At 43.1% G+C, this 26,061-nt stretch overlaps 1 protein-coding gene across 3 annotated transcripts in view; it reads left to right on the forward strand.

Moving 5' to 3' along the window:
- The window catches only part of Ets1 (ETS proto-oncogene 1, transcription factor), a 123,476-nt gene that overhangs the window by 84,578 nt on the left and 12,837 nt on the right, over positions 1-26,061 (forward strand). For all 3 annotated transcript variants that reach the window (XM_060371432.1, XM_060371440.1, XM_021651583.2), the window contains 5 exons: positions 8,202-8,321; positions 9,787-9,987; positions 12,651-12,728; positions 13,708-13,956; positions 17,871-18,131. In XM_060371432.1, coding sequence (XP_060227415.1) covers positions 8,202-8,321; positions 9,787-9,987; positions 12,651-12,728; positions 13,708-13,956; positions 17,871-18,131 — 909 coding nt within the window. The remainder of the gene's footprint in view (positions 1-8,201; positions 8,322-9,786; positions 9,988-12,650; positions 12,729-13,707; positions 13,957-17,870; positions 18,132-26,061) is intronic.

Raw genomic sequence — 26,061 nt, forward strand, 5'->3', positions numbered from 1 at the left:
TTTCCTGTTCGGGTGTTTTGGGTGGGAGACTTGAGTTGTCCTAGGGGACAGAGTAGCATTGATCTGCAGGGCCCAGGGGCTGGTTCTGCTTTCTGGCTTTTAGCCTGGAGCGGAAGAGCCTTCCTTTCTGGGTTTCCCTGAACACCTGGAATTGATTTGGGTCCTGCTGTGCCTTCCTATACATATGCTGAGGTGGAGGATGGTGGAGGGGCTTGGAACAAAATAAATCCAGTGATTAAAAATAGCTTTTGCATGTCAGGTGCCTGAACACATTTGGGAACATGCCTGCAATGCCTTTTGTCTGTCAGGTCTGAACTCTGGCGCTGCCGAATTACAACTGCTTTCATTTGTTTTTCCTGCTTCCCTACCATGTAATGGTCAAGAGCTCATTGGAACCATGTGTGAGCCTGGTGACTCACCAAATCCTCAGGACTTCAGTGGTAATAATGTGTTAAAACTCTTTTTGGAGGATGGGGCAAGGGATGGGTGAAGGGAAGGAGGGGGAAGTCTGAGGTCACTTCCTACAGATGTCCACTGTGACTGGTGGACCCTTGCATATTGCTTTCTGAGGCTCAGAGCAGCTTGGAGAACTTTTTGTCCTTTAGGAGACCCTCTTCTTTGTCCTAGGGCAACTCTCCTCTGAGAAGAGGCATCTACCTTTGAGTTGGCATGTTGAACACAGTGTGTGTTCCCTGGTGGCTGTGTGCATTGGCACAGAGAGATGCTGTAATCTGAGACTGGCTTACATTTTTGGGCAACCAGGTCACTGGAGGGTGAATTGGGGATTTTCTGTACAGCTTCTTTCTGCCTTCTTTGGATTGGTTTTTTTACTGGCTGATGCCTGCTAGAGGTATAAGTAGAGGAGAAGGACACACACTCCATTGTCTCTTTTTCCACCATGTGGAAATCCATTCCATGTCTCATGCTGTTCCATTATTTGGAACAATGATGCACTTCGTGACTGGGGCAGGGGTAGACCTGGTGTGGACCCCCAGGTGGATGCCTGTTTTTTGCTTTGTCACATTGCTTCATTAGTGAAACCTGAGCCAGAGGCTGCAGGGGAACTCTTTAACCTCCAGTCTTTGCGTTATCCTGACCCTAGGATGTAAGTCATACCTCCCAGCTTTCTAGTGCCTGTTAGTGAGCCCTAGAGTGAAATAGAAGGCATTATTCTCTTTAACTCTGCTTCTATTCTACTGTCCATGAATTAGACAGGACAATACTCACTGTTTTTGAGATTCCCATTCTTCTTAGATCATTGGCCACTTTATTGGGTATGTCCTTTTAAAAGCCAATGGCAACTTCCAGCAGCCAGAGTTTTCACCTTCTCTGGCTACAGCCATTTTTTTCCTTGTGTTGTTCTCCTACATTGGGGCTTGTTCTAGTAACTTGACCGTGACCCCTCCTTTGAAACTGCCCTTTTGGTGTTTGTCAGAAAAGCAGCCTTTCCTTGTGTGCTGTTAGTCACAGTTGAAAGTTCACAAGGCCATGAACCATTACGAAGAAAAGTGATAACTTCAATCTTCCGCATGTAGGACTTGTAAGTCTCATGTTGGCTTTCCACCCTGATCTGAAGTCATTTCTCTGCAACCCTGTGTCAGTTTCTAGAACATGGTGTTGCTGCCTTAGCAGAATTCTGTGGTCCAAGTGGGCCAATAAACAGAATGTAGACCCTGAGGCAAGTGCCAGGCAAGAAAACTTTAAGTCCTGTTTTTTTTGGCTTCAGGTGTATCTGTCACTTAAGCTTTCATACTATAATATCCATTTATCTAAAATACTCAAGGCAATAAAATATGTGTAGGTGAAATGACATGTTGCTTGGATCAGCTTTATTATGTACTGTGTGTGCATGTGTGTGTGTGTTACAGAGAGGGAGGAGGGAGAGAGAGACACACAGATATGAAATAGGGGTTAGTTACACTATTATGTGTGAAAATTATCAGATGAAAATTGTAACACCCAGTGATAGAGAGGCTTCCTCTTAACAGAATTCTTTTTAGAGATTAATTGATAAGTGACTTACCTAGTTTGTGAGTTGTCTAATGGAGATAGTGATAGCAGAATCCCCAAATTTTGATCAAGAAGGCAAATCAGCCATATGCATGTCTCTGGTTCTTTTATTTTCCTTGACTATGGAACTCTATCTTTGCGTTTGGCCATTACTTTTTCTGTTCCATGTAAGCCAGAAGGCTTCTTGGTTTCTGTTTACTCTGAGAAAAAATCATCAAATCTTTATGTAACTGATTAGTTTTATATTTTATGTACACTGACCCATTAGGATGACTCAGGAGTAAACACAGACAGGGGAGGAGCCAGGTTGTTTAACTTGTGTACTTCGTGTAGAAGGAAGGACACCTTATCTTAGTGCCAGGAAAGGAAAAGAGATACAGGAGATGGTGCAAGCAGTTTTCGATATTGTCTTTGGGGATTATCTATATGAAATGAACAGTCTTGGAATAGTTTTTAAGTGTTTAAATTTATCAAATTTATCTAATTTTCAAACAAAAAAGGAAAAACCTTGTCTCTTTCAGCTCTGAAATTTTTACTTGTCTTGATTATATTTATACAACTTGTTCCCATTGGTAGTGGAATTGTGCAGGAAGACCCTGGAATTTCAGAAGTGGAAGGCTGTCTTCTGGCCCTAGTTAGTCCATCTTGTTCTGTGACTGAATGCTAAGTCCTCTGGAGTCCATATTTGTAAAATGGGAACCCTGGAGCATCTTTCCAGTCCTCTAGAACTGTCACATTGTGGGGATATGGTGGAAAGGTGTATGAACAAGGTCTTGGCAAACCATAAGGTAGTTTCCCCTTCTCCCCTTCCTGCTCCTCTGTTGATGGCAGTAACCATACAGGACCGGCATCATTGTCAAGTGCTCGGGTTTGTTCCAGAGTGAGTGACATTCACACAACACTGGCTGTTCATCTGGGATCTCTTCTGTTTGCTTCTGTCTCTCACTACCTTACTGGCAGCTCCCAGATGCTGTGGGCTTCTCTACATCATTTGTTGAGAACAACGGGAGAAAGAACTTATAGTTTGGTAAGGCTCTAAGCCTTGAATACCTTGCTGATCAAAAGCTATTGCAAGTTAAGTTCTTTTTCACATTGTTGATATGAGCAGTTCTGTTTCAAAGAACTCCAAAAAATGGTAGAAAAAGACATATGAGACACCTTAGAAGGGTTCTTGGAAACCAAACAGCCCTTAACTTTGACTAACACACAGATAGAATAGAAACGCTTGTTTTCACTTGAAATGGTTCGGGGCTGTCAGGGGTGGACCACATTGAGATACAGGCAGGTGTTCTGCATCCAGAATGCTGCTGACTCAGTATGCCTGTAGATTCCAGGAGAGCTGTTCTTCTTCTACCTCCACACTGTGCATCTTGGCTTTTTTTTTTTTTTTTTTAACTCATTGCTTCTATATCACTGTCTTCTCAGAAATCTAGGGTTAGTCCTATGAATGTTATTGTAGAAGTAGGGTCCTAACAAACAGTCAGTAGACAAGAAGTCTATATATGACTTCAGTTTCATGCATTGTGTTGAGAATCTTTAGGGGACTGGCATGATATATCTTTAAGTCAGGTTTTCTGCATTTTGAGACACCATGTTATTTGAATTTAAGATACTATAATTACTACCACAGAGGTAATCTCAGTAGTTTTCTAAGAAATGAAATCAGTTAAGGTTCGTAGAGGTACTAAATAATGTCCAGATGCTGCTCCTAAGATCAGAAACTATCTGTAATAATGCAAAGCTTTACAGTAAGTAATGAGGTGAATTTAGGAACAACAGTGATGTCTGCTTGCCTAAACCACGTCAGGTTCACCTGCCTAATGATTTCATCATCATCACCACCACCATCATCATTGATATGAATAGTTACCAGACCTTACACAATCACAGAAATGTGTGGGGGGGGGGCATTTTGCTTTGAACTTTTAAGTAACAAGTGTCATATATCCACTTTGAGCATGATTATTGATGTTTTTTGTTTTATTTTTTTTTAATGAGATGCCCACAGCTCTGAAAAGACAACCCCAGCCAAATGTTCACATATGTAAAGAAAGGGCTTGACTTTCTTTCTTTCTTTCTTTCTTTCTTTCTTTCTTTCTTTCTTTCTTTCTTTCTTTCTTTCTTTCTTTCTTTCTGTCTTTCTTTCTCTCTCTCTCTTTTTCTCCCTCTCTCTTCTTCCTCCCTCCCTCCCTCCCTCCCTCCCTCCCTCCCTCCCCCCCCCTCCCTCCCTCCCTCCCTCCCTTCCTTCCTTCCTTCCTTCCTTCCTTCTGGTAGGCTTTGGTTCCAAGGACAATGACAGTGCTGTCTGCAGGAGCTAACGTCCCAACCCAAGTGTCTCAAGATAGGTTTTTCCAGCTGACTTGGCAGATCTTCCCAGGAGACCCAGCACTTAGAGATTACAAGAGGGACATAGCACGTGGACTAGATTTTTAGAGGTAGCGTGGAGGTAGACAAGTCAAAGTAGTTGCAGATGCTTCCGTGAGAGAAAACACACAAGAATATGGAAACACTTGCTGCCCTGACAGGAAGGAGAAACCCACATGGAAAAGTATCCATTTATCACTGCTGGCCAGACAAGAGCACCAGAGAACTATAGTTAGAGGATGCAGTTTCAGGAATCCTCCTTTTCAGGCTCTCTGCTACTGTCTTTGCCCTTGGCTATCATCCCATGATGACATCACATTGTCTCAGCTTTCAGGTGTAAAAGATAAACTGAGGCCCCTCTGCCAATTTCATCTTAGGTTCAGTTTATAGTAGCCCACCAGACACTCCACTAGCCTTGGCCTACATTTTCCACATGTCACCCCAGGCAATCTCTCCTATCAGGAAAGTCCTCCTAATGGAGTTTCTAATATAATGGAGGGAACAGAGACACAAAGCAAAAGTCACACAGTTCAAGTTCCTGAATTTACATTGGATGGAGTGAGGGGAACAAAGTTGATTCAGTTGAGAAATACTGAATTCACAAAATATTTGTTGATTGACTTATATATTTATCTTTGTTGTAGCATCTGGAGATGTTGGAATTTTTCCTACTCCAAAGGCATACTCCCTGCTTAACTAAAGGGCCTCTTTCTCTGGGGTGAATTTGACTTGTGCTCTGAAGAAGAGACATTCTAGATCACTTAGCCATTCTTAGATTGGTGAAATAAAAGTGAATGAAGAGCATTGATGCATTTCTTAGTGACTCATTTGATGATGACTTTATTGTTTGAAGGGTTGGATGTTTTGTAATCAACAACCATCCCCCCCCCTTTTTTTTTTTTTTTACAAAATCTGGGATTTTCCATCATTTGGTCAACCGTCGTTGAGACATGCTGATCTTTTTCCATTAGAATTTTTTTGGGAATGTCACTGGAACTTGAGATTTCTTGTCACGGGCAGGGCCTGAGAGAGCTACAGTGAACTGTGTTCTTCAGAGGGCCCAGACCCTGGGCTGTTCTCTGGAAGCATGGTTGGAAGCTGTTCTCACTCATGCAGTGTTCCTTCTCTTCATTTTAATGTTTAGAGGCAAATAAATATACTGGCTTCTTTTCTTGGAGGCCGCTAATTTTCATCATTTCTCTCGTCTATGTTCAGGGATTTCCTTTCCTTCCTTCCTTCCTCTCTCCCTCCCTCCCTCCCTCCCTCCCTCCCTCCCTCCCTCCCTCCTTCCCTCCCTCCCTCCTTCCCTCTCTTCCTTCTCTCCAACTAGCTGAGGCTTGGAACAAGATAGCTGAGGAACTTATGTAGTGTCCTCTTCTGGCACTCAGTCATCTTACACTAGTTTCTATATGTGATACATTGACAGTTCAGGCTTCTAAAACTCATGGCGCTTCAAAAAGTCATTTAAAAAAGCTAGGTGGGATTAGCTTTGGGGAGAAATTGATCCAGGATGAGTTTAGAAGATACTTGAGGTTGGCCTTGCATATGTACCCATATTGGGAACATACAAGGGTGGGAGGGTAAAACTGTGTGGCATCTGGCAAATGATGATACTGGCAGGTCTTTGGGATTTGCTACCTCATTGTCCTTTCCTATCCACACAAATCATAAATTGGGACTTCCTGTGCATGCTTCAGGCTTGCCTGCTTATCTTACCAATATTGCTACGTTCTTGGTCAAAGCCACAGTGTATGACCATCTGTATGACCTTTGGTTTGGAACCATGCACTGGAGCCTGGTGGGGTCACCACTGAGTATACAACTAAAACAGCGACACCACATCTCCCCGAATCTATCAGTTAGCAAATAGTTCACAGTGAAGGGTAGGGCTCCCTAAGCCTCTCTCTCATCCATGCTGGGCTGTTGAGGAGCTTATTCTTGTGAAGACCCTGTGTGGGCATCCACAGATGCTGTGTGTTTGAGATTGCAATGGTTGCGCCTTCTTCAGCAGATATTTTGTAACACTTCTCCATGCATTCTATTCCAGCTCTTACATTATTTCTACTTCCTCTCCTACTTTGTTCCTTGCACCTTGGAGGGGATGGTATAAATGTCTTGTTTGGGGCTGAGCACCCATCTGCCACTTATTTTCAGTACCTTGTATGGCTGTGATTTTCATCATTTACTACCTTAACTGCAAAAGAAGCTTTTCTGGTTAGGGATGGGAGTAGGATTTGTTGATGAGTATAAACATAAATATTTACAAGACAGTTTGATGCTATGCCAACTTGACTAAACAGTGTTCAGTTACCGCCTACAGACTATAATTGCCCCTCCTCCTCATCTATGAGTTTTTGATAGGGCTTAATGTACCAGTCATGGATTCTGACCTGTGGAGCAAGTCTCAAAACCAGAGAACAGTTGGTTACCCCATAACAACTGTGCCACTGTTGCACAAGTAAACAAATCTTTTCTGCTGGTTGAACTCTTGCAATTTGTAGTGTTCACAGCTGTGTAAGACCATTTCTGCTTTTTCTCCAGCAGTCTGCATAGCATGTTTTAGGACTATGAAGACTGGCATTCAGGGGAGAAAGCTTCTAGTTCATTTTCAGCTTGAACTGTCCCCTGTCTCTACTCCTATTAGTATAGTATAGTGCTCAAAGTCTTATTAGAACATAAAATAAAATAAAAGGGATACAAATAGGAAAAGAAGTCAAAGTATCCCTGTTTATAGGTGATTTAACGCTGTACATTAACAGAAAGTTCCTAACCAGTTAACTTTCAGCAAAGTGGCAGGATACAAAATTAACTTCCAAAAAAGCCAATGAAAAATGCACGGAGGAGGAAGAAATCAGGTAAACAATTCCACTCACAATAGCCTAAAAAATACCTTGGTGTAAACTTAATCAGGGAGGTGAAGAACCCCTGCATTCACTGTTTTGATACATTCTATCTCATGACCTTCATTTATGCTATGCCAAAGACTGTGCTGCTTAAGTTTAGTGCTCACCACTGCATTCTGTGTTGAAAAGGAGACACTTATGCTCTGATCCAATAGGCCTTCAGTGAAATTGAAAATTTGTATCTGCTCATTTCAGTTAAGGCTGATATTTCTGCTTGGGGCACCTCTGAAATCTGCTAGGCTGGAGTACACTTTCCTTCCTTAATTTCTGAGTGCCCATCAGATGTCGTATTAACTATCTTTCCTGAGGCAAGTCCTTCCTGTCCTCTGGAGTTGCAGCAGTTCCTGCCCTAGGCTAGCATGCATCTTCCCCTTTGAAGCCCGTATTGACATCGTTTTTGAACACTTGTACCTATAGATTTTTAAATAACTGCAAGATTCACACTCTACTGTCTTGGTCGGTGCTATTAACGTGTTTCCTGGTCTTTTTTGTTCTTTGCTATTTCTATCCCTTGCATATTACAAACACTAAGTAATTCTTGGTTGCATGAATAATATTGTTCTTTGATTTTATAGGTAACTGAAAATTTGTAGTAGCATAAATGGTTTCAGTGAAAAAGGTGGATAAATGAGGGGGGGAGCATGTAGCGATCAGAAGAAAGAATAAACTTTTTTGTTGTTGTTCAGCAGGATACAGAGTGTTGTAAGCAAGACACTTTTTTTTTTTTTTTTTTTTTTTTTACCCCGAAGGGGGCCTAGCATATTGTGGAAAACCCCTTCAATTTCACCTGCTGTGACGAGGACCTTAACACAGTTCTTCCTCAGCTTGCATTCTCTGGTTCATTCACACCCTCTCATTCTCTGTGAGTGGTTAATTACCTATGTGGTTTTGTTTTTTCATAGGCTGTTTTGTTTTTCCTTACAGATATGGAATGTGCGGATGTCCCACTGTTAACTCCGAGCAGCAAGGAAATGATGTCCCAAGCCTTGAAAGCTACTTTCAGTGGTTTTGCAAAAGAACAGCAGCGACTGGGAATTCCTAAAGGTATACTTTTACAGTAGGGAAAAAAGGTCACTAAGGCTAGATCCTTGTGGAAGGCTCATTTGCTCTCCTGTAGCTGAGTTGTAGTGATGGACTGTTGCAGACATCCATGAAACACAGGGACTGAAGAACCACCCTTTCCCAACTTATCATTGCCATCTTGGTCTTAGGACAGTGTTTCCCCAGAATTAGCATCTCTGAATGTTCGAAAACTTCTTGGGTAGGCCTGAGACTAGACCAGTACAATCTGAACAGCTGCTGGCATCTTCATTTTGTAAACTCCTCAAACAATTCCAGCTTACAGATAAGTTTGGAAGCCTTTATTTTAGGGTCAGCGTGGGCTACCGTGGATAAAGCCAGGGAGCCGTGTTGCTTTATATTTGTACGCTGTTCTCTTTCATGAAATTTGGCAAAATATGCTTGTGCTTTGGGTGTTCCTATCTAAAAGGGTTTGCTGGAAATGAAAGGGTCTGCAGTTGTCATAAAGAAGTGAGCTGTGACTTGTCAGCTCCACCTAGGACCATTTCCTGGACAGTCAAGAACAGGAAAGCTGTGTGTGTTTTGTTTTTGTTGTTCTTGTTAAGAAAGTTCGAGGAAGGCTGTCTATAAATCACACCACTTCGACTGTGAATAAAAGATGTCCACCATAGCCAGACCGAAGTGTTGGTTAGATTCTCTGAGTATATCTGTATAGTTTTTAAAATTCTGTTTACGACTTTACCACAGACCTGGGTGGAGAACAATCCCAAACATCTTTTGGGGACCAGAAGGCAGAACAAATTGACTTCTGGGCCCTGGGTGTTCTGGTACCTCATGAAGTTACTTTTGGGTTCAAACATCAGTTATGTGGGCACTGCAGCCTGCTGCCACCTGAGCCCCTTTGGTGTTGTTTGCAGGTACAGCTCTGTCAAACCTCAGGTCATGTGTGAAAATTATATGTTATCAGTGCTTCAAAGAAGGGCCTGTGGCACATGCAGACCATCTTGGTTGCATAATGACACTTGGTTGACGTAGCAGTACTAATTGCTGTGATTATTGCAAAACCAAAGAGGCCAAGATAAAAATAATTGAGTATAAAAACTTCAAGTGTGTCGGGGAGTTGAGAGCAGACAGAGGCAAGTGCAATTTGTGGAAAACACTTTACATTGATATTATTGCCATTAAAGAAGTCATATTCCCTTATCTAGGGCTTTTAAAATTTTTAATGGAAGTAAGGGTGAGAGGGGAGCTCAATGGAAATCTTGGCCCTAATAAAAGCAGGGAATTATTGTTGGCTGGCCACCGCTCCTCCTGTCTAATAGAATAGGGAAGGTGGAGTGCTGAATGTAGGGAGAAGAATATGAGAGGCGCTGGACCAGATGCTGCTCTCTAAGTCTGAGGGTAACTATCGTTCTCAGCCTTGTTCCATCCCTTCACTGTCTCCTCCCCAGCCTGACCTACTACATCCTCATTTGCTCTCTCTTCTCAGACCCCCGGCAGTGGACAGAAACCCATGTTCGGGATTGGGTGATGTGGGCTGTAAATGAGTTCAGCCTGAAAGGTGTGGACTTCCAGAAGTTCTGTATGAATGGAGCGGCACTGTGTGCCCTGGGTAAAGAATGTTTCCTCGAGCTGGCTCCAGACTTTGTTGGGGACATCCTGTGGGAGCATCTAGAGATTCTGCAGAAAGGTAAATGTGTGAAGTCAGAGAGGAGGGGTTTGTGTGGAGTTTCTCTAAGAGTAGGAGAAAAGCTGGTCCAGTGGTGGGCTACTCGTGTGATGGTCTGTGGGGATGTGTTTGGTACAAGGTCTGGCACAAAGCAAGAGCTCAATACATGTTGGCTTACTTTCTTCCATGCTTTAGGAGTTCACATTTTCATTTTTAGCAAAATTGTATTTCTCTAGCATCTTGTATGCAAAAATATGATCCACATTATTTTCTTAGACCCGTTTGAATGAATAGTGTCTGGATTTAAATAAATGTGGATTTAAAAAAGAGATGTTTCCCCCACCCCATGAATTTTAGTATACACTCCCTTGATCTGTGGTGTATCCTTTCTGGGAACAGGAGAGTACAACTTCTCCAAGCTTCTTAGCGAGACAAGTTTCTCTGCCACTCACTGGCTTGGGATTTTGGTAGTGTAAAATACCTTTTCCATTTAGAGTCAAAGTTAGGGTCATATCGGGACATGGTGTTGCAACCTTGCAATGACACAGCCTCCTCTACTGGCCTCTTCTAACCTTTTTGGACCAAGTGACTCATGTTCCGTAGCTCCGGCTGAGTATAGAAACAGCAGCAGGCGGCAAACTTGGGTGTTTCTGCACTTATTTTTTTCTGAATTTCTTCTTAAAATAAATTGTAGTTACCAGCAGTTAGCCGTGCCCTAGAGCTGACTGTAAGCCTAGAAGCTGGCTGCCCTCTGTAACCAGGCCCACCCTTTCCCTGTGGTCACCAGCCCCAAGCTCTAGGCACAGCCACTGGGAGCAGGGTACACAGCTCATTCCATATAGTACTTCCCTTTGTCTGAAAGTATGCCTTACTTTCCAGGCTGGGGAGAGACCCAGTCCTGTTCCTCTGGGCACAGAAGTATCATGTGTGCTCCTTCTCCTCAGTTTCTTACTGAAAATGATCAATGGATAGACACAGTCAAGGACTTGGTGGTTCTTCTGGTGGCCCCTGCTACTGAGGAATAGACAACAGCCCTAGTAACTGCACTGGTGCTGACCCCTAGGCACTGACATGCGTGACCTGTTCATAAGAGGAAAAGAAAGATGTGGTAGGCTCCTCACAGAGCTGGTTTAACTGCTGGCTTCTGAACACAGCAGCAGGTTTCACCAGACCACGGAACCAAACATCATCTGTTAGTACAATGCTTCTCTGAATGAATTCCCACAGCGGATGTACCAGGAGCTCGGGGTCATCTTAGTCTGCCACTAGTCAGGGTCCATTCATATCCTTGATCCCAAAGTGCTGTAAGATATATTTTCTCTTGGAATTACTCTCAGTCAGTGATCAACACTTTAAACTTTACTTACTTCTAAGTCTGTTTTAATTTCACTCCCCATCTTGTGTTTCTGCTGTGATACTGTGGGCTCAAAGAAACTGCTGCCTCCAAGACAGGATTAGGTTATAGCCTATGTTTATGCAGGGAATTGAAGTGAGGTAGGGTATAATTGAGTACAGGTGAGAAGGCAAGCTCTGCCATCCCAGGCGCTGTCCCATTGAGCGAGGCAGTAAAAATGCCTTTCTGTCGATTCACGTTTCTGAAGCAATGATCAGAATGTTTGTACTCAGGACAGCGTCGCTTCTGGGATCAAACCTCAGCGGCATGGCAGCCAGAGAGCATAGCTGCTTGGGGTGGAGCTGGAGGCCAAAGGTGCAGGGGATGTTTCCATCTGATAAGCCTTTCAAGCAGAGTTTAATCATTTTATCTCAATGTGCAACTTTTTTTTTTTCTTTTTGAATGCAGGCATAAACTTGTTTTCCCATCAGCCTTTGCTCTCAGCAGGCTAGCAGATACCTGAGGAAAAACCTGTATCAGCAGTCTCCCTTTACAGTTGATTTTCACAAAGAAATATAGTCAGGCTCTATAAAGTGTTAACAACTAGTGCATATGATTCTAGAGTGGCCAGAGGACTCCAGGCCAACCATGACAGTTCTGCTCCTTGCTATACTTTCTCTTTATTCTTTTCTGGTGCCCAAGGAAGTTGGCATCTAGGCAATTTGGATAAGTTGCTTCTTTTACTTTACATAAGTCCTCATGGTTCACTGAGTGGAGTCACCTTACCAGTGTCTCGTTTCTTGTCTGGGCCTGAACTTGACTTGAATTCTGAGAACAATGAGAAAAACAGAATTAAAAAAAAAAAAATCCAGACATGTGGAAAAAAAAAAAAGGAGGATATAAAATCATACTTGCCTGAAGACTGGAATGTGTTTCTGAATTTTTTTAATTGATCAGTTTGAGTGTTAGGCACTAATCAAAGTCCTTGTGACATCCCCAGACTCAAGCCTAAAGATTCAGGTCTCTGAAGGGGAACACCAAGACATCACAAATGAGGGCTGGGCATTTCCTCAACCTTCAATGATTACCCGCTGGCTCTCCTTGCGAGATAAATGGGTAAATCTCATTTCACAGCTCCTGAAGTGATAAACTCAGACATACTTTTGTGATCTCATCCTGAAATAAGGCTCCATTCAGGCAACTCAGACACCACTTGGAATGTGCTTGTAGATTTCTCAGGAAAAAAAAAAAAAGGTTGAGAGCCTTAGGGTCCTTGTGTGTTCAAGATCCTTGTAGGCCAAGTGTCACTTGCATGTTAACTTTCTTTCATTCCCTGACATGTTTCTTACAGAAGATGTGAAGCCATATCCAGTGAATGGAGTCAACCCTGCCTATCCAGAGTCCCGTTATACCTCGGATTACTTCATTAGTAAGTGCTGTCTTTCACTCTCCTTCTGTCTCTTTGTGGTCAGGAACTTGCTAAAAGTTCCCTGGCTTAGTTGATCTCAGATACTTTAATAATAATTCTATAGAAAGCAATATTTTTTTCAATTATATTCTGCTTTTTATTATTTGTTTTATTTTATAACTTCACAAAGTACAAGCATTAACTTTGTATGTGTGCTTACCAGTCTACAAAGTCTCTGGAACTGGGAAGAAACGCACCCTGGCCAGATTTCGATTTTTTAATCCCATGTGTGAGAGTGAGTGGGAGAGGGTAGGGTTAGGGATTTGATTTTGGTCCACATGCTTTTGCTGTCTTTTAATAAAGATGACAGGTTTTACGATGGGATTCTTCTAGATTCCATGAGTGGCCCATGCTGCATCATATTCTGTAATAGGAAGTAAAACTTTCTTTTTTAGTGTAGGATTCCTTAGCACACTATAGAGGTGGCTAGAGAAGAGATAGCATTGGGATTCTCTGATGGCCCTTCCTTTAAAGGTAGTGTTAAGTAGGTGTAATATATACATCTACATATATTACATATCTACATATATTTAAGTTTTTGCCTATTACAGTCTTTATTCCAACGACAAGTTAAATTCACTAGATATCAAGAGCTTATTGTGAATGCCAGAAATGTTGTAGACATTGTGCATATACTGTCTTATTTACTGTTCCTCACAGTGCTCTGAGGAAGATTTAACCAGCCTTATTTTACAGATCAGTAAATTAAGACCAAACAGGAAGGTATCTTATCAAGGGCTGCAGATAGCAAGTTGTGTATCAAGGTTGAACCCGAGTCCTCTGACTTACTGTTTTTTTTTTTTTGTTTGTTTTTGTTTTTTTCTTTTTAAAGGGAGTCAGCTCATATCATATAGTGGGGCCTTGACCAGTGGTAGTAAGGATTAAGGATTGCTTCTTTCTAGTACCAGGGTCTCCAGTTGTAAACATTTTCCTTTTCTAGGCTATGGTATCGAGCATGCGCAGTGTGTTCCTCCCTCCGAGTTCTCAGAGCCCAGCTTCATCACAGAGTCCTATCAGACACTGCATCCCATCAGCTCAGAGGAACTCCTGTCCCTCAAGTACGAGAATGACTACCCTTCTGTCATTCTCCGGGACCCTCTCCAGACAGACACCTTGCAGACAGACTACTTTGCCATCAAGCAAGAAGTGTTAACTCCGGACAACATGTGCATGGGGAGGGCGAGTCGTGGTAGGTCAATTTTACCTTCACATTCCTTGGGTGTACAAAAATCTCCACAATGCATGAGTTGTTCAGGTCCCGTTTTGCTCAGGTATCAGTCTTCTAGTCATCAGTCTTAGCTTTGCCATTTTTGAGTGTATAGACAATAAGACCTTTCAACTGTGGGATTTTAGCTTCATCTGACATGGTACCAAAGATCATAGGGGCCATGGTGGAACTAATCATGGCAGAATAATAAGCAAATGTTGTTATCAGGGTGAAATGGTTTGCCTACATAATACTTCTAGTTGGAATTTGAAAGGCAGGCTGTGGTTTCTTTAAGATGGTTTTGCTTGAGATCTAATTCTCTTGAAATTTGGCATGTGCTTTGGTGTTCCTCTCAGGATACACCTGGTTTACATTGTAGAACCTGGCTTGGTACCTGGGATGACCCTTACTGCTCATCCTGGGAAATTAGCTGCTTGTGACTTCTTTGGTTTGGGCAGATATAAGACGGTTAACCAATTGCTTATTTGGAACTGGTGGTCAACAGTGTGGTAAAAGTGTGTGTTTAGTTAGGGGACCAGGGAAAGAAGGTCAGAAGCTTCCAAAAGAAGGTACTTTTGTTGACAAGGCTATTATAATAATTATAAAACATTCACTGGCAGTAAAGTGTTTCAAAATAGGTCTGGCTGGCCTGTTGCCCCAAAGGTAAAATGTACCAGATGTTTAAGATGAGTCCATGAACATTCCACTACCAGGATCAGCGTGTTCAGATTGTCTTGTTGCTGAGAAAAGTGCAGTCTCTTAGAAAGAGGGCCTTCTTCACCCAGGAAGAGTCAACTAGTTTCTGAAAAGCTAAAACATGACTTTCCTGGTGGGTAAATGGGAAAGTATTATGAACAGGAAGAGGAGGGTAGTGACTCTTGCTCGCTAAATGACTCCCTGTTTTACCTGTTCAGAGCTCTCCAAAGAGAAGAGAGCCAAAGTCCAGTAGTAAACCATACCTACTGTCATCCTCTTGAAGTGTTCAGGCTCACACTTCCTCCCAGCAAGCCTTGGATAGCTCTCTGGCCTCGAATAGGAAAAGTCTCTGCAAAATCAGAACCTGAATCGTTCTTCTAAGGCTCCTAGGTTGTTTGTGTTTCAAACCAAAGGGAATGGGTGGGACTAAGTCTGCCTTCCACTTTCTGCCTGTCTTTATTTTTGGGTATGTGTCTATTTAAATACATACTCAAAACTGTGCATCTTTTCAAGCAGTTTGAAGCCTTAGAACCATTTTCTTCCTTATGGGGCTGTCTCTGTATATTTAAGGAGGCTGAGTTGTGGATTTGGGGTTCAGCTATGTTGTAAATCTGGGTAGATCTGTAATCACATTGTTTTACAGTTGTGGCTGGGTTTGGATTGATGTAAACGCTTCTCTCTCCCTTTCCATTTTCATGGTTCTTGGGTCCTCACTACCCCTTGAGACCCTAACTAATGATTATAAACCTAGATTGATACTCACTATAGGACATCAGTTGTTTCTTTGTCATTCATCTCCTCCAAGCTCAGGCCACAGACTTGCACAGGCCAGCTTGTGCAAGCATGCAAGCATGGTAGACATGCTGTAACATGGCTGGCCAAAGGGCCATTGATTCTGAGTGTTGTGATTGGTCTAGACTAAAGACATTACTGTTAACTTTCTATTAATAATCGTAGTATTCAGATTCTGTGTTACAGTGTACAAAGTAGTCCTCTGTCCCGCTTGCTTGAGCTCTAAGGCCTGTCTTTGTGTGAGTCTCTTCTGTGGGTGGCTGTGGGGCTGTGCATCTACTGTTGAGAGTGCTGTTCGGGGGACTCAATTAGCTTTGGAAGGACCTTGCAGAGGCGTTTCTCAGAAAAGATGGTCAGTGCTTGTCTCAGGGATGCTTGCCTCCCTGGTTGAACAGGGAAGTAGAACCAAGTGTCTAATCCTTCTGGATCCAAGACAGTGTTTTGGAGAAAATACCCGTTAATGAAGGCTTCCAGCACTAGGGTTGTGAAATAGAGCTAAAATGAAAGCTGCGCTCAGCTCTAAACCACAGTCTGAACCGAGTGGCATAAGGCTGTGAGAGAGTAGTGCACCTACTTTAGCACTTTTGCTAAATGAAGCTCTTTCCATTCCTGGCCCTCCAAATACCAAAATGGCCGATGAGATAAGAGACTCAGGCATAGTCAGATACGTACATATGGATGACTCAGTGGGCAGGGTATCCTTTATGGAAATATAGGTTTCTTTCTTAGGCTTTAGGTGTGTTTGTGCCACAGAGGAATCAAGTAACAGCATCCATAGCTAGTATGAGAAAGCACCTTCTGTGAGATACTAGAGACTGCTAAAATGGTCGTGGCATTCTGTATATGGACTGCTTTCCTGAGACATTTAATGTGACTCAATAGTCATGGAAAGGGACTGATGTGGTGTGAAAAAGGCAGGCTGGGCCTTTCACTCCTCAGGCTCTCATTTGCTTTCTGGATGTTGCCTTTCTTTGAACAAATGAGCAGAGGGTAGAGATATGACCTTCCTGTCTTGAGCAGAATGGGCAGAAGGGTAGACTGTCAGTAGCAGTGGATTGTATCAGAAGTGCTGTTTATCTAGGCTTTTACATTTTTTCTTTTTTTAAAAAAAATTTTGAGAACAGTATCCTATGTGTTTGACTTTGATTTGGGCAGCTGCTCATGTTTGAATTTTATTTTCTTAATCAGTCCTCATTATGATGAAGGAGCAGCTATGTGGTTGGATAAGACACATTTATTTCAGAGTTTAGCTAGCTTTGCACAATTGAGAATGGATTTAGGGGTTATTACTACAGATGTGTTTGTCACATCTGTCCATCTTTTGGCTTGTGCTAGATACAAGTGGCCGTCCTGTCTCCTGAGATCTGCCTCCAGGTGCCTGAACAGTAGCTGAACATGAAACATAAAAATAAAATATTCCTGGGAGCCTTTTTAGGTCTTCGATGAATTTATTTTCATGCTAATTGTTTTTATATTAGCCCCTGTTTTAATGGCATTTTTGCCAATGGAAATTTTCTCCAGGAATGATTGCACAACCATAGCAGCTTTTTATAACCTGGTTTGGGAAATGAATGAACTTGCATGATCTTGTGGTCAGTTCAGAATGCCTTAAGTAACACACAGAGCTAAGGGTTTCTGACCCTGCCCTGGGCCTCAGCTTCTCAGTCATCTCTTCTGCTTTTCCTGCCCGTGGAGTATGAACTTCAAGTTCTAAACTGTACTGGAAAGGGAATCTAATAAGGTTTTCTGCCTAGAATAATGACAGTGAGCATTGGTGGGCTTTGTTTGACTCTCCTTGAAGGCATGGCATAACTTCTTCCTCTATTTCAGAGGGCATAAAGGAATTGCTTAGTATTTGGGAAAAGATACTTAGAAAGTTAATACTTTAGTTCTAAGAGCAAGGGGGGAGCAATCTACTCTTAGCCTATTGGAATCTTTCTTCTTTATGATCAAAATATTTTGCCACATTGGTCCTTTTGAAATAATTTCATTGGCTGGAATTAAAAAAAAAAAAAGATTCAGTTTAAGTCTAATATGTTAACCGGGACTCTCATGGCAGGTACCACTCCAAGATTCTACATTTCTGGGTTTAGAATTTTTGAGGTCCTAATCCTGTTGTGTCCATACAACAGGTCAGACAGGTCAGAGGAGTAGAACCTGACTTCCAGTCTCTATCCTAGGAACTATAAGCCAGGCAATGACAGTATCTCTGATGTTGTGACTAGGCCAACCTCCTTCCCGCTAGTATAGACTCCATGACTTCTGGGACTCCTGTATCCCTGGGCCCTCTCTCCCTTCATTCCTCTCCAGATCAGATTAGCAATCTGTCCTCCATAAGAGGGTTTTTACAGTTGTTTTTTCCCAACCCCTCCTCCCTGCCCTCTTCCTACCTCCTCCTTTACCTCCAGGTAAACTCGGGGGCCAGGACTCTTTTGAGAGTATAGAGAGCTACGATAGTTGTGACCGCCTCACCCAATCCTGGAGCAGCCAGTCGTCTTTCAACAGCCTGCAGCGTGTCCCCTCCTATGACAGCTTCGACTCCGAGGATTACCCTGCTGCCCTGCCCAACCACAAGCCCAAGGGCACCTTCAAGGACTATGTGCGTGACCGTGCTGACCTCAACAAGGACAAGCCTGTCATTCCTGCTGCTGCCCTGGCTGGCTACACAGGTAGGCACCAGCCCCGTCTAGGTGGCTATTTGCATGTTTCTGTGGGCCAGGTCAAGTACAGAGACCCAGGAGCATCCCTTTTTCTTTTTTGTGAAGAGTAGATGTCTTTGGAGAGTCTTCAGTCTCAAAGCCACTCTGCCTATGGTAAAGCCACTGATTTGGGGAAGCAATAGTATCATTCTCTCTCAAGGGTTCATATTGAAGAGTGGTAGAAATTTTAATTTTTGAACTTCTTTCGTATCTGGGGAAGGGACCATGATGACCAGGAGTCTTTGGATACTGCCTCCTGGATAGTAGAGGGGATTTTGCTGATCTGCTCTGGGGAGACCTTTCCAAATACAAAATCAGAAGCTAGCTTTCTCAAGGACAGAGGTCAATGGCATGCATGCTGGAGAGTTTCACAGTATGGTTTTCATAGCAGCTTGCTGCTTTGAATTTCAGAACAGTGTTGCAAACCCTGTACAGACCAATTCTGGCCTTCCATAGTAAAACACTTAAAAACAACAACAACAACTACTACTACTATTACTACTACTTAGCTTTAGGATTGGGTTGTTTGCAGGTGTGAAAGCGTTCATTAGAGTAGTAGTGGTTTCAGAAAGAACCCAGAGAATGGATGAAGCTAGCATGTAGGCTACTTAACCTAGGAGCCTTGGAATAGTTTGTTCAAGAAACGGTCCAGGAGAATGGAATAATAAATGTGCTAAGTATTAGATTCTTCCTACAAGATTGCAGTGTTTTCAAGGCTCACAAAGTGTGTTGTTAGCCAGATTGATCTACATGCTGTCCTCTTAAAATGTCATTCAACTGGACAAATGAGGGCTCTGTGTGACTAAAGACAAACAGCAGACATGGTCTTTCTGTTGACATACCTGTCTGATATTAGAAGTGTTTTAGGGTAGTTTTGGGATTTTTCTGAACATCGACTGATCTTTAAGAACAAAATTCATATTCTTTGAAAAATTACTCCTCCTTCAAATATCAAGAATATATTTTCTATATTGCATTCCACAATGATCCTAAGGCAGTCACTGCATTAGCAGTACCCGGAAAATGCCTTTATGTTTGGGAGTGGCAGCAAGGACCATATGTAGAATCATGACCCACAGACAAAGCACTCTTTTTCAAATACCTTCATGTCTATTTTTTTAAAATATTAGTAGGTGGGACTTGCTACATTTCAGGAGAATCTTTTTTCTACTTCTGGAGAGCAGATTATTGGGAAAGGTACTCATTTTCATTGAATATATCTGAGATGAGAAAAGTCTAGAAACTTTTCAAGGTGTGGAAGAATGGCAGACTTTGGAATTGGGACTAGATTCTCTCTGGCTGGATGCAGTGGTAGAATGGGGAGGGAAGAGGGGTGGCTTAGAAGAGAAGGAAAAGGCAAGGCCAGGGTAGTGCTCAAAGGATGGAAAGTATTCATGTTTGCATGTTGTTTAATAGGCTCTTTTCCTCCCTCCGCTCTTCTTTCTCTCCTTCCCTCTCCTCATGGGATAAGGGATTAAAACAGTCAATGATTAGAAGAGGTGAAAAGGCTATCATCACTTAACTTTCTAGAAGACTGAGCTATTTGAATTGAAAAAAAAAAAGTTAAAGCATCTCTACATTTAGTTTCTGTTTCTTTACAATTTTGGATTTAGCTTTTTCAGACTCAAATAGTGGTGAGAACAGAAGCCCAGAAAACAGAAGTCCTCTGCGCTCCCTCCCAGCTCTAACACACTGTGTGATTTTAGGCAAATTTACCTTGTACCTTTTTCTACTTTTAGTGAAGTAGAACTGCTCACCCTTATCTTGACAATAGGAGATGTGTGGAAATGCAGTTGAAGCAAGTCAGTTAATTAAATAAGTGCTAGACATTGTGCTAGACAAGCTGAGAAGAAACCCCTACTTATAATAAATTTATTATTTCAGCAAATGGGCACCAACTAGGTGTAAGTAAGACTACCCCCCGCCAAGGCTTTCTGTTTTGTCCAGTGTATTGTAAGTGTTTTTAGACTCGAACTAGAATCTCTTGTTGCTGTGGCCCAAATAAAGGTTGGAGTTTGTTAGGTGTATAAGAGCAGACCAAATTTTGGTGGTTTTCCCCATGAGCTCTGTCTTTGGGGAACACTTAGGTTCTTTGAGCCTGTGGCTTCATGGCCCCCTTTCATCTCAGAAACAGTGATTAAAAAGAGATGGGACATATGTGTTCTGCCTTGTCTCTTACTTAAGGTGATGGCTAGGGTGTTTACAAATAGGTGTTTGGCTTTCTGCAGGCATATTAGGGTGACCTGATATTTGAAAAGTACTTTGAAAAGTACAAATCACTGTGTAACTATTGGCAGTATTTTTGTCATGTTTATAAAAATCATGCTAATTTTCTGTCTCTGGTTTTGCCCTGAAATTCAATCACTGTGGCTTGTGTGTCAGTTACAGTAGGGACACTTAGGCTTCTGTACCATGACTGCCTGGCCTCTACTACATGTATTTGCCCAGAGGCACCTGGCTGAGAAAAGGATGTATCTGCCTGCCCCAGGCTAGGGGCTGAGGTTACTGTCCATATTGCCTCTACAGGAATACATTCTCCTTCTTCCTGTGATATCTCAGTTACTGCACTGTAAAGTGTGGAAATCAGTTAGAGACGGAATTTTCACATTCTCTTGCACAGTTACACTCTTCCTTCAAAGATAAGAAAATTGCATCAACCTTCACTGAGCTCCCATGGCAACTTGTTAAATTAGGTCAAGATGTGGGGACAGATAACATGGCTTGAAAGCCTGCCTGGTAGCTGAGTGAAGAATACATCAAATGCAATGTTGGCTTCCGCCAGAATGTACCTCCTTACCTTACTGCTTACGGCTATCAAAGTGATATAATCAGAAAGCTCCATTTTCTTTTGTTCATAGACACATTCTGAACCTCTTCTAATTACAGCACAGAGAGACACCAGCCCACTGTTTTCTGTATTCCTTATAAACCTCAGAAAAATAAATGGTAAGCACTCAGTTTGTGCTCGCATGCTGAAATGATCAATTTGTTATGATTATGGGCCCTTTCCTTTCCTACATCTAGCACAGTGTCTAGCATTCATTTGTTCAGCTGATTAATTTTAGAGTAGGGATATGATAATATACTAGATTATTAAATAGTAGTTACCTTTCCTCTCTGTCCCTCTAGCCCTATTTTAGAGATGGTGAAACTGAGCACAAAGAACATGCTTTATCCAAGGTCAGGTAATTTTATTCTGCAAGAAGTTACCTCTTAAATGAATTTTAAGCGCTGCATGTCTTGCTTGAATGCACCATCTGTTCTTCATGTTAAGGAATGGGAACATTCCTTGGGTCTCTCCGTGTCCTTCACAGAGGGATTAAGACACAGGTGGACTCTTGTCACTAATTAACACTTCATACATGTGACTGAAGGTATGTGGGGTGGGGGAGTGGTAGAGCTGGCTTTGGCTTCAGTACAGAGTTCTTGGCTCCTGCATCACCATTACTGAACTTTATTCCATATTCCTAGTCATAGCTACAGATAAGGGCCCATTCATATTCCTGCCGCAGGTGATATTCAACTGACCTACTGGTAATTCATGTCTGGATATATCATCACCCACTAAGCTGTAATTATGAAGGAAGGTCTCCTTTTCACCCAGAGTGTGGAAAAACCATGCCCATAGCCATGTCATTCACTAGTGATTATAAAAGTGTGCTTTATATTCTGTGTGTGTGTGTGTGAGAGAGAGAGAGAGAGAGAGAGAGAGAGAGAGAGAGACAGAGACAGAGACAGAGACAGAGAGACAGAGAGAGAGACAGAGAGGGATAAAAAGAGAGAGAATCACACTAAAACATTAAAAGGAATCAGACAGAGAAAAGGCAGCCCCAGATATCATTCTGAGGGTGCCCTTAAATTGCCTTTTGTCTAAATGAATTGTATTCTGTCCATTTCCTAGATGACAGGAGGGTCAGTCTAAAGTCACACAGTAAGAAAATCCATAGGTCAAGCCCAGAACCCCTGAGGTCTGATTGCAGTTGAGTTTTAGCATGAAGTAACTCAAAGCTACTGATAAAACACATTTGAGAAAATAACCTGACTACAAAAGGAAGGCCTGACAAGCCCTTCAGTTCAGGACATGGCCTGTGAGTTTGTTATAGCACCTACACTCACAGTCTTCTGAAGAAAATGGAGCTACAAAATAATCTGTCCTTACCAGCACCCAAAATGACAGTGCTGGGAAGCTCTTGATGAGCCCAAGTTATCAGTAAGGAAAAGTGAGACAGGTTGCTGAGGTCATAATGTAGCAAGCATCCGTGTAGATTTCAGATATTCCAAACATAGGTTACAAAAGGTAGAGCTTTCTAGCGTGTTGCCCCGCACTAGGCTCTTGGTGCAGTCCTTTTATGCAAACACGGCTGGGAGAAGACGGTGAGAGTTGGCTAGCATTGAGCTAGGCCAACTTGTCAGAATGAGAAGAGACCTTGGTTACCCACATTGAACATTAGCCACTTTTCCCAGAAGCCAGAGATGCTAGGCGATGACTTATCTGAGCTCCTTGGGTCTGGCAAGACATGGGCTTGTAAAAGGCAGCACTGTGTGAGTGTGGAGTGTCTCTGGGTAGTGTCTGTGTGGGGAAGAAGGAGGCTGGGAACAGGGAAAACAGAGACCATTTTTCTTCTTGATCTCAGGTCATTCTGATGGGTATGTTGCAGGAGAGTGAAAGGAATATTCCTGCCCAACAGCAGCCCCGAGGGCTGAAGGATTCTTAGTCCCTGTGCAGCCTAATGGCAGGTTTTGGGGGCTCATGTGGCATGGATTTGGGTGTCTCGGTTGATTTGGGTTATTTAGCATGCTGTTCAATTATAGGTCAATGGAGAATTACTTTGTAGCACCAAGGAGGAAAATTCCCAGAAAACTTTGAACTGGGTGGGAGGAGAGCAGGTCTCTAGAGCCTGCAGTGCCAGTTCACAGCTCCTGCCTCTTTCCTGATGAGTGTGATGACAGTTAATCATTTTCCACCAGGAAAGAAATTCCTATGGTTGGAGGATTTGGCCAGACAGTTGTGAACTTTTTGTTTCTGAATGACTTAAACTTTTATGGGAAGAGGGGTTCCCTATTTCTGTTCATAGTTTTGAAGGCTGGGATTGGCTGAGCTTCCTCAGAACCTTGGGCTAAAGCTGTACAAGCCGTCTTTGGAGTTGCTTTTGAGTCAGTCTGAACCCCTGGCATATGCACCTCTCCGTGACCTGCCTGCATTTTGGATAACAGGTTGACCCTAGGTTCTGGGAACAGCTCCCCTGGCTGATTTCCAGCAGTCTTTGGGTCTCACAATTTGGGGGTCACTGTTTCTTTAACACACTCTCACTATTGGTGATGGAATTGGGTGGTGTCTGCTTGGGAATTCCACTCTGACTCCAGGGTGAAGCTCCACCTTTTTGCCTTTGAAGCAGGGTGCTTCCATTGAGAAGGGTGTAGGCAGCTTGCTGTGAGGCGTGGCACAAGTCCTGGCTGCCCTTAAGCCATGGTCTTGGAAAGTCCCTGTCGCCTCTGACATGTCTCAGATTCTCCAGCTCTGCCCCACAGGGTCTCCTTTTCACTGCCTCTGCTGTGGAGAGACCACTGCTGTACACCCCTCCCCCCACATATACCCCAAACGAAACTTACTTGATGTTATAACTTCAGTGACATCGGCATCCCATCTGTATTCAAAAGCACCTTCAATATGAAGTCTGGTTTAGACATTTGAGGGGATGGCCACTCTGAGCTGCTCTACTGTGAGGCTATAACCGACAGGGACCATGAACACAGACTTGGGCTCTGCCACTGTCCAGCCGTGTGACACTCAGAATTTTCACAACTCTGTGCCTCATTTTCCTTGTCTGAAAGAGAATGGTAGTAATAAGTGGTTCCCATCTCATAGGCACGTAAGAATTTGTGAATTCATGACATCATGCAGAACAGTGCTAGGTACCTCGGAATGGCAGTTCATTCCCACCCACCGCATATTAGTCTCTAACCCTTTTGTCTTTGCAGTATAATTCTAGTTATTCAAAGTCAGGAGATTTATTTTGCTTTTAGAATTACAGTAATTGCTGACAGTATCAGGGGACAAGGTAAGTTCTTTATGCCAGTTAGGCCCCATCTGATATGCAGCCCAACGTGCTGCATGTGGTAAGTACCCACTGTGGCCCGGGCTCTTTCACATACTAATATTTGTCAACTTTTCACAGAAGCCATACATGGCAGCTTCTGTTTTTCTCATTGTATAAGTGTGGGATTGATTTTGAGGGGAAGGGGAATGTCTAGACCAAAGCCAGAGAGCACATAAGATGCTTCCCAAAGTTTTTCACATTATCTAGCTAGTAAATAGGAGAATATCCAACACAGTGAGAAGCAGATAGAAAGAGATGGTTAGCTATACAATCAGTGTGTATGGGAGCATCTCCAAAGACAAAGGAGATGCAGGGGAAGAGGCAGGAAAGCCTTGAGAACATGCTGTAGTCCTGGACAGAACGGGGATTGATAGCAAGCAGATTTGATCTGTCTTGCATCTCAGCCTCCAAAATGGTTCAGCCAAGCTGGTAGGGAGTCTTTGGGTCATAGTTGCCCAGTAGAAATACCTCTGTGTATTACAGGCATAGGCCCACACATGCCTGGCTCTGTCCCTGGCTGTAACAGTCCCCAGGAGTCCTGGCCTCAATATGGACATGGTAGGAAGTCTATTATGTCCTCTGCAGCAGGACAACTGAATGGCAAGTTTGTGAGATGGCCACATTGGACCCGATCCACAAAGGTGGCATCTCAAGAAGCTAGCATAGCTTTCCTGTCTGGCCTAGGGTAAGGTACTACTCAGGATCATGTGTCTCCATGTGCATAGTGGCTCACAATAAACTTCAGGGTTCTGTGCATAATGTTGTCTATAATTAACCCAGTGGTGTGACTCATATCTCCCTGAGAGATAAAGAGAGTGAAAGTTCTCCTAGGATGACTGAATCTGAAAGTTTAGACTCTGCGAGGAGGGTAGTACCCGAGGTATTTAAGAGGGTGGCAGGACACAGCTATGCAGAGGAGCCTGACATTCAGACTGGGTGGAGCAGTTTCTTGGGAAGGCCTCTCCAAGCTCCTTCGCTGGCCCCAGTTCTTCAAGGGTGTAGGCAGGACACTTTCAGCTCACTGCATTATGGCGAACCAAGAGTTTTGTTTTTCCTGTAGCCTCATGCTGCTTCTGATATTCTGTTTCACGTTCCAATCCAATCTAGCTGCAACATCCTACACTTGAAGGCTGTTCAGAAATTAGTTGCTGGCTAAGTGTTGGTAAGAGCTAGCACACAGTCATGCTCTCTTAGGATGCAATGCCTCCCCAAGACTCACAGTGGGCCAGACTGGCTATGGTCTTCATCCCCACAATGCAATGCGGAGGAATCGCTCCCCCAGGGTTAAATCAGGTCCAGAGATGGACCGCCAGAGTTGCTGACAGAACCCTGGGTCCTGAGCTCGTACTCCTAATTGGTCACTCCTCTTTCTCTCTTCTGCTTACCTGGGTACTCAGAGCAAGGTGTTTCCTTTAAGTCATTTGCATAGGTTAGGAAAAAAAATAGTACTTCGGTTTATAGCACAGTTCTTACTCCCTAGCCCTGACCCCAGCTAAGCCCTCTGTGGTGGCTTCTTAAAAGGTCTGCTCCCTAGAAAACACCAGGAGGAAAAGGGTGTGAAGAAACCCACTTCCTGACTTGAGGCTCACTAACTGGCTGTGCGAGTTCCTGGGCAAGTTTGGCTGCACGTGGTTCGACAACATCTGTGGTGGGCTTAGAGGGAAAGAGATGAAAAAACCAGATGAAAAATGGAGGTAGCCCCTTTAAGAGAATGGAGCGGTCTTGTTTTGCCTGCTACCACCCCCCCTCCCGTGGACACTTGAATGCGTGCAGGTGTGCAGAGCCTCAGCAAAAACAGAGGC

Source organism: Meriones unguiculatus, chromosome 1 (assembly GCF_030254825.1).
Source record: "Meriones unguiculatus strain TT.TT164.6M chromosome 1, Bangor_MerUng_6.1, whole genome shotgun sequence".
In the NCBI taxonomy this organism is placed as follows: Eukaryota; Metazoa; Chordata; class Mammalia; order Rodentia; family Muridae; genus Meriones; species Meriones unguiculatus.